The sequence below is a fragment of the Onychostoma macrolepis genome, chromosome 16 (genome assembly GCF_012432095.1).
Source record: "Onychostoma macrolepis isolate SWU-2019 chromosome 16, ASM1243209v1, whole genome shotgun sequence".
Taxonomy (NCBI): Eukaryota; Metazoa; Chordata; class Actinopteri; order Cypriniformes; family Cyprinidae; genus Onychostoma; species Onychostoma macrolepis.
Window position 1 is genome coordinate 1,344,519 of NC_081170.1, and position 14,501 is coordinate 1,359,019.

Consider the following 14,501-nt stretch of genomic DNA (forward strand, 5'->3'; position numbering starts at 1 on the left):
ATAACCAGCCAAACAATAGAAGTCTATGCAATGAGTTGTTTGTATACCTGAGTAAACGTGTGTGGGTTGTGAATAATAACTATCATAACTCATCAGCAGAAATGAATCACATGCCGATCTGATCCATCTGACGCTTGACAGACATTCTCCGCATGTTTAGAGGAGGAGTTTCTCCATGATTCTCGCCTGAAGAATGACAAGAACCGAGACCAGAGAAACACCAACAACAAGGTAAAACAATCTCTACATATTCGCATTAATTTCACAGAATTGAGTAGCTTTAAATGTGTAGTTCTGAGTGTTATAAGATCTTCACTTACTCTTGTTGAAGCTTCATTAAGACAGCTGTAGTAGGGTGAATTCAGGTTAATCGGGACATTTTTCCAGTCATCTCAATGGCTAAAACTGTCCCAGTTTATCTGACCTCATCCATGTAGGTGATAAAACATTTATAGGAATAAATGAGATGTTGTTTGGAGCTTGTGCTGCTTGTATAAAGATCTGATTTGACCCAATAACTGTAAACCGCAAGTAATCACTAATAAAATATCAACACAAAAGATTCAGTGAGTTTAAATACATCAACTTAAACCTTTAAACCTTCAAACCTGAAGCTAAATTGAGAGCAATTAAACAATCCGAGTGTGAGAGAATCTGAGCGCCGGCGCAGGTTCATCTGGTTCTTCTGCTTAAAGAATGTGGTGAACAATGACTTTTAGTTCTTCGGCTGAAGGAATGAAAACACATGTGATTGTGAAACTCACATTAGTGTGTGTGTGTGTGTGTGTGTGTGTGTGTGTGTGTGTGTGAAGATGTCCAGTAGAGTGGAGGTGATCATAAACTCCTCGGCGCCGCAGGATCAGGACGAGCCTCCTCTTCAGATCACAGAGTCCGAGCCCGGAGAGCATCCAGGAGTCACGGGCTTTCTGATGATGAGTCCGGCCATTCTGGGGGTGAAAACTTATGCTTTAACAGATCATATCAGTGCTGAGAGTCTCTGAGCTCGAGCTCAACCCGTGTGTGTGTGTGTGTGTGTTTGATCTGGCAGTGGCTGGAGATCCTGGCCGGTTGTGTGGTGTTTGGACTCGTCTATTGGAATTACACTCTCTGGTTGTTAATACCGGCTTGCTTTGTGAGTTTCTTTTATTATATGCACTAATGGTGAAAACATCAGAATAATGAGTGTTTTTTTGAAAGAAGATTCTTCTGCATTCTCCACCAAGGCTGCATTTATTTGCTCAAAAATACAGTAAAAATTGTGAAATATTATTCTCATTTAAAACAGCTGTTTTCTATGTGAATATCTGTTAAACTGTAATTTATTTCTGTGATGTGCAGCTGTATTTTCAGCATCATTACTCCAATCTTCAGAGTCACATGATCTTCAGAAATCATTCTAATATGCAGATTTGAAAAAAAAAAAAAATTAAAATGTCTATTCATCAAAGATGCATTAAATTGATCAGAAGTGACAGTAAAGACATTTTTAATGTCACACAATATTTCTATTTCAAATAAATGCTGTTCTTCTGAACTTTTTATTCATCTGTGAATCCTGAAAAATAAAATGCATCACGGTTTCCACAAAAATATTGTGCAGCACAACTGTTTTCAACATTGATAATAATCAGAAATGTTTGTTGAGCAGTAAATCAGCATATTAGAATGATTTCTGAAGATCATGTGATACTGAAGACTGCAGTAATGATGCTGAAAATACAGCTGCGCATCACAGAAATAAATTACAGTTTAACACATATTCACACAGAAAACAGCTGTTTTAAATTATAAAAATATTTCACAATTTTTACTGTGTTTTGATCAAATAAATGCAGCCTTGGCGAACAGAAGAGACATTATTCCAAATGTTTAATCTGTAGTGCACACATGAATATTTTTTTTTAATCGACACGATAAAGAGGTGTAAATAAATACTGAATAATGTTCATTATTTCTCACCTGTATGATGTTGTGCGTATCTGTAGGTGATTTTAATAGGAGTTATAACAGCTACAGCTGCATGTACCCACAACCCGTGTCTGGTCAGTCATCATTATCTTACATTTGGACAATTAAAATAACCACATACAGTGATCAGATCTGCAGAGGTGTTTATTAAAATAAAATGATGTTTGTCATGGTCAGGTGATCACTTCTCAAGTGCTGAATCTGCTCAATATCTGCAACGTGGTGACGGCCGTCCTCGTGTTTTTTGTCGGAGTCTTATTTGTATTTCTTGGAGATGTGAGTGATTCCTTCTGCTGATATAAAAACAGCAGTTTTTCGTCTTGTTTTGATCAGAATGCATGTAATGCACATTTAAACTAATGTTTGCATCAGCTTAATCTGAAATTAGATTGGATTGTAAATTAGACGCATGTAAACATACCTAGCCTGATTTTAAATTATTACCATAAAAGTATTCAAACACAATTATTCGGTTCTGTATTCAGTCTTTCATACTGTTTAGATCTATCGACTTATGAAACCTTGGGTCCTACATTGTGTAAAAAAAAAAAAAACAAAGTTGACCTAACTTAAAAAAAATAAGGCAACCTATCGCACTCAACTTAAGTAACTCAGCTAGCAACAGACAACTTAAAAACTTTAGTTCATCTAACGAATAAAAGTCAGTCTGTTGAGTTTTAAAAGATCTGTCAGATCAAACCAATCGTCTTCAAGATTTGTTTATTTTCAAACCCGCTGCATAATATGTGTAGTAACTGTTTCTTAAAACTAAAGGCAAACATTTATGCTGATAGACATGATGAGGATCAACAAATGTTAAATCAGAAAAAATATGATGTCTGGATGAACTTCTGGATGTGTTGTGAACAAATACTTAAGCGTCTAAGTAAGATAAACAAAACATCTTTTGCTAGCGACATGTTTGAAGTATTTTTGTTTGGTTCACAAAAATTCTAACTAAAAATTCTTTGTTCAGGCTACTTTAAAAAAAATAATAATTTGTAGAACTTTTCAAAAGTTGGATTTTTTACAGTGTAATGATTAATATATTCTTGTATATTAGTAATGCTGTGGTTGTTGTAGATGGTTGGAGCTGTTCTGCGCACACATTTTGTGAGCGGCCGCTCTGAGAGCTCCTATTCTCAGACCGCAAACATCGCCTTCATCGCCTGTAATGTTCTGGCGCTCATCTTCTCTCTGATCATCATCATGACGTCGTGCTGCTGGTGTAGATCGGTAAATCAGTGTTTATATGTGGCCCTGCAGCACAGAAGCAGTCATAAGCAGCACAAGTATATTTGTAGCAATAGCCAACAATACATTGTATGGGTCAAAATTATACATTTTACTTTTATGCCAAAAATCATTAGGATATTAAGTAAAGATCATGTTCTGTGAAGATATTTAGTAAATTTCTTACCGTAAATATATCAAAACTTCATTTTTGATTAGTAATATGCATTGCTAAGAACTTCATTTGAATAACTTTAAAGGTGATTTTTCTCAGTATTTAGATTTTTTTGCTCCCTCAGATTCCAGATTTTCAAATATTGTCCTATTCTAACAAACCACACATCAACAAAAGCTTATTTATTCATAAATGACTGGTTTTGTGGTCCAGGGTCTCGTTTGAGATCTGTGATGTTGTGTCATGACTGCATGAGATGCTCATGTGTCTGTGCTGCTTCTCCAGAGAAAGCGTCTGATGGTGATCCACATGAACGCAGCTGCAGCTGCAGCACTCAGTGACGATGTGGATTATCCGTGTCCAGAACTTTCACCGCCAGCCTATAGTCCGGTTCCATCCTCAGAACCGCCGGCCTATGAGGTGTGTATGAGGACTGAAGCCAATCATTATTAGAAAGCAAAATCATCTCAGATGACTCCAAGTCCTCTTTTAAGCCTCTGGAGCTCCTTGTGTGGTGATCAAAAATGACATTTTTAAATTTCAATGAAATAAATGTGCTATAATTTAGTTCAGTAATGTTTTTTATTTGATGTTTTATTGCACTTATTACCTGTTAATCACTTTTTGAGTGTAGTCCTAGAAACGAAATTGCCAACTTAAAATGTTGTCAGACTTAAGAAGTTTGGTCTCTCTTTAAAAAAAAAAATCTGATCATTTGCTGAAGTAAAAAAAGTGATGGAAATAAATTTTTTTTTAAATGATAGAAGTTTAATGCACAAAAAATACAATTTTCAAATATGAAATATGTGACCCTGGACCACAAAACCAGGATTTTTTGATTGCTTCTAATGTCTTTATTTGTAAGTCGCTTTGGATAAAGGTGTCTGCTAAATGACTAAATGTAAATGTAAAACCAGTCTTAAGTCGCTGGGATATATTTGTAGCAATAGCCAAAAATACATTGTATGGTCAAAATTATTGATTTTTCTTTTATGCCAAAAATCATTAGGATATTAAGTAAAGATCATGTTCCATGAAGATATTTTGTAAATTTCTTACCGTAAATGTATACAATACTTAATTTTTGATTAGTGATATGCATTGCTAAGAATTCATTTGAACAACTTTAAAGTTGCAGCCTCAGATTCCAGATTTTCAAATAGTTGAATCTCAGCCAAATATTGTCCGATCCTAACAAACCATACATCAATGGAAAGATTATTTATTCAGCTTTCAGATGATGTATACATCTCAGTTTCAAAAAATTGACACTCAAGACTGGTTTTGTGGTCCAGGGTCACATATGTATTTTCCAAAACACGTTTTACTCAAAAAAAAAAAAAAAAAAAAAAACTGTGAGGATCTCAAAGCCTTATATTTAAACAAGTTGTGTTCCAAATTTGCGGTTATCGCATAAAAAAAGAAAACACAGTAAAATTTAGTTTGGGCGCAGTACCAAACATTTCCACTTGATGAAATTAATTTTTCATTCATTTTCAGTGCGAACATTACAAGTGTGACTATTTTTTTCAGGGCCATTTAACCTTTAACTTTTTTTTTTTTTTTTTTTTTTGGTGTTCACAAAAGTGCCAAACCTTTACCAAGTTTCATTTTGATTAACTAAAAAATTCAAAAAAATAAAAAAAAATAAAACTTTTTTTTTTTTGTCAAAAATGACCCAAGAGCACTAGAGGGTTAAATGACTTTCAAAGCATCCCAGCATGCACCTGATGAAGTGTGCATTAATGCATTTGGAAGATGCTTTTATCCAAAGCAACTTGCATTGCATTTAACTTATACATGTGATCAGTTCATGCATTCCTGGGAATCGAACCCATGATCTTAGTGATTCTAACACTGTTTGAGCTCCAGATGCTGGCTGATGAATGTCAAGAGTGATCAGAGCTGGAATCTGTGTCTTATTGCAGAGTTTCATTACTGCGCTTTTATCCTAACGTTAGGAAGTGAGTAGATGATGACGTGAATGTCTCTCTGTTCCTGCAGGAGGAGCGACGCTCGACTCTTTCTGGAGTTTCTACTCAGAAGTGGGCAATGAGAAAATGGAAAGAAGAAATACAGCGCAGCAGAAAACCCATCCAAGTCTGACCTATTTACAACATTCACTGGTGGATGTCACAGAACTCTGGAAGACGTGAACTTTTTATCCGAAATGATGCATTTTTATAATTTTGTCCTTGTTTTTAAAAACAACCACTTTAAAAGGTTTTAAGAAGGTTTTAAAAGAGCAAAAAAGTCACACATTCTTAAAGTCGTGGCATTACATGTTGCATGAACTGCAAAAATGAATATCTTCCTCAGTATTTTTGTCTTGTTTTCAAGTACTAATGTCTAAACATCCTGAAATCAAGAGATGAAGTCTTGCTTTTCTAAGGAAATTTATCAATATGAAGGGCGTTTATGGGGAATGAAAACTTGTTTTCCCTTTGAATGAAGTTGATTTTTATGTGTTGGAATTGTATTTTCATGCTTTGAATTATAGAACTCATTGTGTTCTCCTTATAGACATTTACCTGAGAACATATTGAAGTATTGAGTTCCCTTTTATTTATTCCTTCAGTTTTCTTTAACTCGTCTCAGAATAGTCTTACATTTGCGTTCATAAAACGCAGAAACCCTGATATACAAGATTTACCATTATTTATAATATAAGGGAAAGAAATAAGATTGTCAGTGTCAGATTTTGAAAAATGCTATTGAAATGTGAGTTTAGTGAGTAGTTTTAGGAGTATTTCAGTATTTGGGTCAGGAGCTGTGACTGAAAACAACCATCCTAAGCTGATCGCTGAGATATTATTTATGATATTTGTTCATATATGAAGTGTCTTACCTCAAACTCAGACATGTTACTCTTGTGCAATGTTAACTATTGAATGTTAGTTTTTTTAGTTTCTTTTGAATGCTTATGCACATGCTTGTATTGCACTGTTTTGCATCTGATTCATTTATGATCTGTTGGAGAAACTGCATGATTGTATTGAAATAATGTTGATGTTATATAAAGATGTTAAATTCTCTATATATATAGAAGATTTATGATTGAGCAGGACAAGCTACAAGGCAAGTCGTCTCACCATGACTGAGTTACTTCTAAAATCATTAAACACTGAAAAAAAATTCAAGTAAGTAGTTGCAAACAATTTATTTTAGCTACATTTAAAAAAAAAAAAAAATGTTGAAATTTAGTCAACTAAATTTGTTTATTTAAATGTAGCTCAAATAAATTGCTTGCAACCCCTTACCTTTTTTTAGTAAATTCAATTAATCAATTTTTCACTTGACATTATCAAACCTAAAACGTTTAAAATGTCTTTTAAAGGGATAGATCACCCAAAAATGAAAATTGCCATCATTTACTCGCTCTCAAGTTGTTCCAAACCTGTACGAGTTTTTGTTGAGCACGAAAGAAGATGTTTTGAAGAATGTTAACCAAACAGTTGCTGGTAGCCATTGACTTCCATAGTATGGAAGAAAAAATAAATAAATGCTATAGAAGTCGATGACTACCAGCAATTGTTAGGCTGCCAACATTCTTCAAAATATCTTCTTTTGTGTTCAGCAGCTGAAACAAACTCATACAGGGTTGGAACAAGTGGATGTTGACAGAATTTTCTATTTTTGGTGAACTGTCCCTTTAAGGGGCTGATGAGATGTCTTCAGGCTTCACTACTGTGTTCTTACGCTAGAGGTCAGTGTCCTCAACATTTATTGAGCAACACTTAATTTACTTACTACATATTTCTATCTGTACAACTTTAGAACTTCTGGATTCCTGTTAATATGGAATAATCCACCATATCTGTGCATGTTTCATGCAGTATTTTCCTTATTCACATAACACGCGTTCAATTCTACAGTCTATTCAGATCTTCATATGTTCACAACTTTTGATCGAGACCATTCACTTATTGATCTTTCTTTGATCTGAGTTGCTTTATCTTTCTAGATTTGCTATATTGTGATGTTGCTTGGCGTTTAGAGTTTGTTTGTTTTTTTGGTCACACTTTAGTTTGGGGACCGGTTCTCACTAACTATTAACTACTTAAAGACTTTTGCCTCAATAAACTATTAATTTCTGCTTATTAATAGTTAGTAAGGTAGTTGGGGATGTAGAAAATGGTCATGCAGAATATGTGCTTTATAAGTACTAATAAACAGCCAGTATACTAGTAATATGCATGTTAATAGGCAACTAGTTAATAGTGAGAATTATTCCCTAAATTAAAGTGTTACCGTTTTTTTAATATACATATATAGTTGCGGAAAAGGCACCAGTTTTCAAAGCTCTTTGTTGAATTTCATTCTATCATGCTTGCACACTTTAAATTAATTAATAATACTGTAAATTCAGAAGAAAAGACATGTTTTAAAAAATACCAATCCAAAACAGCAGTGGTTTAATGCATACAACAGCATTTTCAAAATGGCACATCATCTTACTTTGGACAGAAACGATTTGTTTGAGATTTTAATAAATTACAAAAGGGCCAAATTGATGAATTCAAAGTGGAACACTTTACATTTCGGCACATTCACACCAAAATCAGACGAGACTGGAGGTTTCTCTAGCTGCTGGTGTAGAAAGCATAATAGCCGATGGTCTTGGAGTTTGACGAATTGTCCTTGTTGAAGTTTTCTAAAGCGCTGGAGTCTTCACACTTGACCGTGGGAGAGCTCTCCGCTCCAGATTCGCTCAGGGAAACCCGCCGCCGTTTGCAAACCACCGAGTAAATGCTCGGTTCCACAGAGTCTAGAGGTTTCAAAGACGGCGGTGTGTTCTCCATCCAGGCCGCAGTCTGACTAAATGTGTTTCCTTCCCTAGATTTGTCCTTATCGGGCATGTTGTCGTCTGTGAAGTCCGTGGGACTCGGTCTGGGAGACCAGGGCAATCCAGACGCCACTTTTCTGGGATAAGAGCCTCTGGAGCCCCATCCTGCAGTGACGGATGCGAAGGCGGCGTCTGGATAGTAGCCCAGCGAGTGTGCGCTCTGCAGAGGTAAGGATTTGAAACTGTACGGTAATAACGAACTGGAGTAATCGCCCTCGTATGCCGTCAGCTCCAGCTTGCTTCCGCTGGTTTGCTGCACTGAAGTGACCAGCCACCTCTGAGCGGCGCCAGCGTCCTCCACCGGAGGAGAAAGCATGCTGTTTGTCTGCGAAACCGTCCGTTCAGTGTTGTAAAGGCGACTCGGGGTCAGACTGTTGACGAACTGATCCTGCAGAAAGGGTTGCATGGAGTAGCGCGTGCGAGGCGAGTCTGACGGCGACGGTGTGAGTCTTTCACGCTCTGAAACGGTGTACATCCTGAAAAATGAATGCAAATAAAATAAAAACAAAGCTGCTGAAGGATAACCACAGAACAACATTTTGGGTTCCTCAAAGAACCTTTAGTGGTTCCACACTCTTAAAAATAAAGGTTTCAAAATGAGGTTTTCACAGTGAACCTTCATTAGTTTCTCAAAAAACCTTTTAGTGAACATTTCATTAAAGAACCATTTATTTCAAGATTTTATACGTTTTTTTTTTTTAGAACCTTTTGTGGAATGGAACCTTTCTATGGATGTTAAAGGTTCTTCATGGAACCATCGATGCTAATAAAGAACCTTTATTTTTAAGAGCTGATTTGGGTTCTTCAAAGAACCTTTCAGGGATCTCACTTCTTAAAAGAACCATTTAAGAACATCTAAAGAACCTTTAGTGGTTCCGCACTTTAAAAAAATGAGGTTTTCACAGCGATGCCACGGAAGAACCATTATTGGTTTCTCAAAAAAACCTTTCAGCTAACAGTTTATAAAAGAACCATTTTTTCAGGATTTTTATATTCTTTAGCCGCAGTGGAGTGGAAAGTTTCTATGGATGTTAAAGTTTCTTCATGGAACCATCGATGTCAATAAATAACCTATATTTTTAAGACTATAGAAGGACTGATTTGGGTTCCTCAAAGAACCATTTTTTCTTGGTCTGAAGAATATTTTAATAATCTAAAGAACCTTTCGTGCAATGGAAAGACTCCATGGATGTTAAAGATTCTTCATGGAACCATCGATGCCAATAAAGCAGCTTTATTTTTAAGAGTGTATGGTGAAATATCAATGATATACATGGGAATAATATACTCACGAATCATAATTATCTCTAAAACCCTTTGCAAAAGGATTGTGGTCGATCTTGAGTTGAGTGATCTAGAACAAGAAGAACACAGGAGTGAAGATCAGTCCTAATAGAGTGTGTAAAGTACACGGATCTGGATTTATGGTCATACATCAGTATTCTGATAGGCCGTAACAGCAATGAACTGGTTCTCAGGAAAGGTGAAGATCTGAGTCTTCGAATCTCGTCCTGTGTTTTCAATTCCGTCGTCTGACACTTCGACGATGTGAAGCCTTGGTTGGTACTTGTGTAGAGACTGAAGGACGATCATCTGATTAAGAGACATAAATTAGATGAAAACAGAGAACTGAAACCTTTTCAAGTAAACACAGCACATATTTAAAAGTATTTGTGCTAGTTGCTAAAACAATTTTAGCACAAAATCTAATAAAAGCCTAAAAAGCAATGCACACCAACATTTACACAAATTATTTAAGCATCAGTAATTGATCTTCTCTTTAAAAAAATTAATATATGCGTTATTTACCTGTGCAGAATTAGTATTTGCTCCCTTGTTGTTTGTTAGTTTGAGTTTACCGAAAGAAATTTCTTGTCTCATCCAATGAGCGCCTGTGTTCGGTGATTCGGGGTGGACGTAAATCTTATTTCCTAAAATTATAAAATCAAATGAAATTATGTAATAATAATAATGGAGCATATTAAATATTTTTTAGTCCTCCGTACCTTGCATGTTATTGTCGGCTTTCCCGCAGGTCACCCATTTTCCGCCCTGGAATCTCCAGTGGTTTGGATCGGCTAAAACTATCTCCACAAACACGTTATAATGCGTCGTCAAACTCAAGCCGGTAATATTGAAACTTAGAAATGGGAACATCCGCCTGTCCAACAAACAAAACAAGGGATGAATGCAAATTATTCTTTATTTTCTGAATAGGAAAAAAAAATTGTATTAATTCGTGCACAATATATCTTCAACATAGGAAATTAATGTTTATAAAGAACTTCTGAGGAGCATTAACAAAGCGTTTAATTCAAGCTAAATTGTCTAATGGCGCTATTTCAGGTAGCAACATTTTTTTAAATCAAAAAATAGGCTAAACTTTGTGATATATGTATAAACTGATAAATTATAACAGTTTTTATGACAACACAAGCGCCTTGTCAAAATATGTGATTAACTACCCTGCTGAAAAAAACAATAGAACCCTGCCCAAAACACAACAGAAAATGTAATGATTTTAATGGTTTAATTGTATTGGTTTTAATGGAAACTATAATGGTGTCTACTGGTATGTGATGGATTCTATTGGTGGGATGTTAAATCCTATTGGAAAAATGCCCAAAACACACTACAAAAATGAATTTTGTAATGGTTTTACTGGAAAAAGATTTTGATGGAAACCATTGAAATTTCTGTGATGGTTTCTATTGGGCTTCTATTGTTTTTAGTTTTTTTAGCAGGGAGAAGCACGAGCCTATTTGAAAACCCATTTGAAACGTTTATATAATAAGAGTAGCCTATGTAAAAGGTCCCCGATATAGGCAACTTTAGCGCGTTCGTTTTTAATCCTATTAAAATGCGTATTTATTTAAACACTCTAGCATTATTAGCCTATAGAATTTCGATCGTCTCAGAAAAATATTTATAACAACACAAGAGCGAGTTCTGTTGCTATAGTAGCTTACACATCACTTCGGGATCGGCTGTTATTTTGCCAGGTCGAAATATATTCTTTTGATCTAAACAGTCTTTGAAACGATATTTCTGTAATAAGAATATTTAAAACTTTTTAAAGTCCCATCAACCGGCTCTTGTTGTTTACTTTAGAGCGTTCTTAAAATGAAATGTTGATTAAATGCGTCTGTTTGTTTAATTGCAGTTAACATTATTATGCAACATCGATCGTCTCAAAAATATTTACGACGACACAAGCGCGCCTACTGTTGCTATAGTAACACGTCAGTTCTTCGGGATTGCTCATCTAATAACACTTATTCTTGTTATCTAAATATTGAAAACATAGCCTATTTGAAAACACATTTCTGTAATCAGAATATCTGAAACTCCTTTTAAGATCCTCTCAACAGGTTGTTTGTGATGGACAATGGTCATTTATTAAAACAAAACTGTTTATTTGTCTAATTACTATTTACCATTATTACAAAACATCTATAGCTTCAAAAATATTTACGACAACACAAACGCGAGTTACTGTTGCTATAGTAACACGCCAGTTCGGGATCGCGTATTATTTTGCGCCAGGTAAAAATACGTATTAATTTGTCCTAAACACTATTTAAAACGTTCTTTCTGTAATAAGAATTTTTAAAACTGTTTTTATAATTCCCTCATCCGGCTGTTTATGCGTTCTCATAATAAACACTATTGGTTAAACGCGTCTATTTGTTTATTTCAGAACATGTATCATTTAAAAAATGTGACTAGCAATTTACATTTTCCACTGTTCCAAAGCAGAGGTTTGATCGCTCACCTGCCCTGTTTGGTGATGATCATCTCGGTTTGGTGCCGGTGGAATTTGAGCCACAGCGGCCGGTTGCACAGATACACCTGAGCTCTGAGTCCCGCTCCGGACAGAGCCATGGAGCCGATACCGGAACCGGAGCCCTGATACGAGTGGTAGCTGTTTCCAGAACCGTGTCCGAACTGATATCCCGCGCCGAAGTCGCCGCGTCCCGCGCACAGAGACTGGCAGAAGCCCGCGGAGGGAAGCACTGAGCCGTAGTGCAGCGACGCCGCGTACCGCGATCCGTCCGAACCGGCGTACACGCCTCCCGTTTGGCTCGTGTACGGAAACAAGGAACACGGACTCGAACTCTCCTGCATTTGCTGCGTCGAGCCCATCATAAAATAACGATTGGACCCGAGCCCGTCGAGTATGTACCGGCCGCCGCTCGATAGTTCATCCTCACAAATGATCGGTGAAACTTTCCCGTTGTCCACCTCCGCGTTTGAAGAAAGCACAGAACCGGATCCTTCCCCGGGCATGTTTGGATGTTCTGTCAATCCGAACTACCGATCCGAATCCCGCTTGATAATTCGATCGCCGTCAGTTACTGTCGGGTCGCGGCATCACTGCAAACGACAGAATGAATGTGTTTATGTCAATACAATCTACAGAAAAGATTAGATTAAAAAATAGATATGAATTTTCTCTAACCAGGTTACATGGTTGTTTAAAAAAATGATTCAGCTGAAGGACAGTTTCAGTTTCGCATGAATTTCGGCAGCGACACTGAGAACAAAGTGAAACTTTTTGCTTTTAAGGATCTGAAATAATACAATCCTCCATGGCAATTAAAATAATAAAATAAAATAATTTTATTTAATTGGAAGTTTAGTTGTATTCATCATACTTTAGCTGTTAAATTAAATATGTTATTTAATCGGCCAGGTGTTTATTAGGCCTTTACATTAGATATTCGTTCTTAAAATGCTTCCTAAATATCACTTTATTATTTTCTAATATGTGCAGGCAAGCAATATTATTTAATTACGTTTATAGCCTAAATAAATTGTTTAACAGCATTTTAAATATGCGCGTCACTAAGACTAACTGGTTAGTCCTCGCTACTATTATTTACCGGTCTGTTAATGTTATTCTTCAGTTCAAAGCTTCTCCGGTGCTGGATTTAATCGAATAACAAATAATAATAATTTTTGCAAACATTAATTATTAAAATCTAAATCTTCCTACATAACTTTGGCGCTTTCGATTTTTAAAATTCATTGTCAATGTTTATGCAATCTAGACTTTATTATTCTCATGTCAGCATAAGTTTAATGTTTTCGATTTTAGCATCAATTCTGCTTTTACTGGATGAACAAAAAATAGTTTAGTCCTAATAGTTATCTAAATTAGTTTTAACCAAGTTATTGTAAAATAAGGTCCGTTTATTAATCTTTAACAATGAAGCATTATTGCATAAACGCATTCTGCAAAATGAACACTTCTGTCCGACAATAATTATGACTTAAAATAACTTTTTTTTTTCTCGGAATGACACATTAATTTGTGTTCCATGAAATCCGTCTCGAATGCGAATTTCTTCTTTTAGGCCTATATTTTTTCAAAACGTTGCAGGGAATTTGTGTGTAAAAAAAAAAAAAAAAAAAAATTAACGCCTAATTCATTAATTAATGAGGTTTCCGATAGACAACAATGACTGTCTGGGTCCAGTAGGCAAAAGAAAAAAAGAAAATTAATAATATATCACTGTTAAGTGTTTTTCTAAAATTAATCCAAATGTAAATCTAAATAACAAAATGATGGTAAAAACATTCTCGTTTATCAGAGAGCATGGTTCTGTGTAAAATTGACAGAACATCAGTTATAGGTGGAAAACACATCAAAGCTTCTTGTTTAGATGCAATATAACCGTAAACATCATGCGTTATTTAAAAAGATAAATAACTCACCAGTTTCATCTTCATTTCCTCCACAGATCGAGGCTGAAACGCTCTTGTGTTCAGACTGAGAAGAACCGATGGCAGCGATAACGAGAGAAAGAGTTCGGCGGCTCCGGTTGAGCGGGGCTCCTGAGGGTCACACAGTGAATGAGGGTAAGAACCGACCGACTGACTGACTGACTGAAGCACCTGTCATGCTGCTGCTTTATTTATTGATTCTGCTCTCTAGCGCCTCCTGGCGGTAGTTTATGGCGGTGATTTAACAGCTCAATTCTGGGGTAGTGCGTCATAAATATCTGGTTTCTCTCGCAGTGTTTTTATTTTTTTGGTCGATTGCAAATTTCTTAAATCACGTTAGAATCATTTTTGTAGTTTTATAGTTACTCCAAACACATTTTTAATATATAGCCTAACAATATTATCATTTTGTGATATTAATATCTATATCTATTGAGTATAAAGTGAAAGCAAAACCAAACTGGCAAACAATAAGAGAAGAATCATTGTGCAGCAAATGTGGATTTGAAGATTCTCAGCACAGCATTATTTTTGGGGCAAATTTTTTTA

At 35.7% G+C, this 14,501-nt stretch overlaps 2 protein-coding genes across 2 annotated transcripts; one reads left to right on the forward strand and one right to left on the reverse strand.

Moving 5' to 3' along the window:
* Positions 1-108: 108 nt before the first annotated feature.
* On the forward strand, positions 109-6,405 carry LOC131522078 (uncharacterized). The gene is made up of 8 exons (XM_058747314.1): positions 109-231; positions 813-953; positions 1,049-1,132; positions 1,986-2,042; positions 2,146-2,244; positions 3,052-3,204; positions 3,662-3,796; positions 5,381-6,405. Exons 2-8 carry the CDS (start codon positions 813-815, stop codon positions 5,480-5,482), a joined length of 771 nt encoding a protein of 256 aa, XP_058603297.1. The 5' UTR covers positions 109-231; the 3' UTR covers positions 5,483-6,405.
* A 1,353-nt stretch (positions 6,406-7,758) lies between these two features.
* Positions 7,759-14,101, reverse strand: eomesb (eomesodermin homolog b). The gene is made up of 7 exons (XM_058746845.1): positions 13,944-14,101; positions 11,998-12,599; positions 10,229-10,383; positions 10,032-10,153; positions 9,657-9,815; positions 9,515-9,576; positions 7,759-8,698 (listed from the first exon to the last, which is right to left on the reverse strand). The coding sequence occupies exons 2-7, from the start codon at positions 12,510-12,512 to the stop codon at positions 7,960-7,962; spliced, it is 1,752 nt and encodes a 583-aa protein (XP_058602828.1). The 5' UTR covers positions 12,513-12,599; positions 13,944-14,101; the 3' UTR covers positions 7,759-7,959.
* Positions 14,102-14,501: the final 400 nt, after the last annotated feature.

Bases quoted from the DNA above. Each gene is read 5' to 3' on its own strand.
- LOC131522078 (XM_058747314.1), top strand. From the start codon at position 813: ATGTCCAGTAGAGTGGAGGTGATCATAAACTCCTCGGCGCCGCAGGAT. The intron at 954-1,048 runs GTGAAAACTTAT...TTGATCTGGCAG, and splicing joins TGAGTCCGGCCATTCTGGGG to TGGCTGGAGATCCTGGCCGG. The intron at 3,797-5,380 runs GTGTGTATGAGG...CTGTTCCTGCAG, and splicing joins CAGAACCGCCGGCCTATGAG to GAGGAGCGACGCTCGACTCT.
- eomesb (XM_058746845.1), bottom strand. From the start codon at position 12,512: ATGCCCGGGGAAGGATCCGGTTCTGTGCTTTCTTCAAACGCGGAGGTG. The intron at 10,154-10,228 runs GTACGGAGGACT...TTATAATTTTAG, and splicing joins AGCCGACAATAACATGCAAG to GAAATAAGATTTACGTCCAC. The intron at 9,577-9,656 runs GTATGACCATAA...TTCTTGTTCTAG, and splicing joins CGGCCTATCAGAATACTGAT to ATCACTCAACTCAAGATCGA.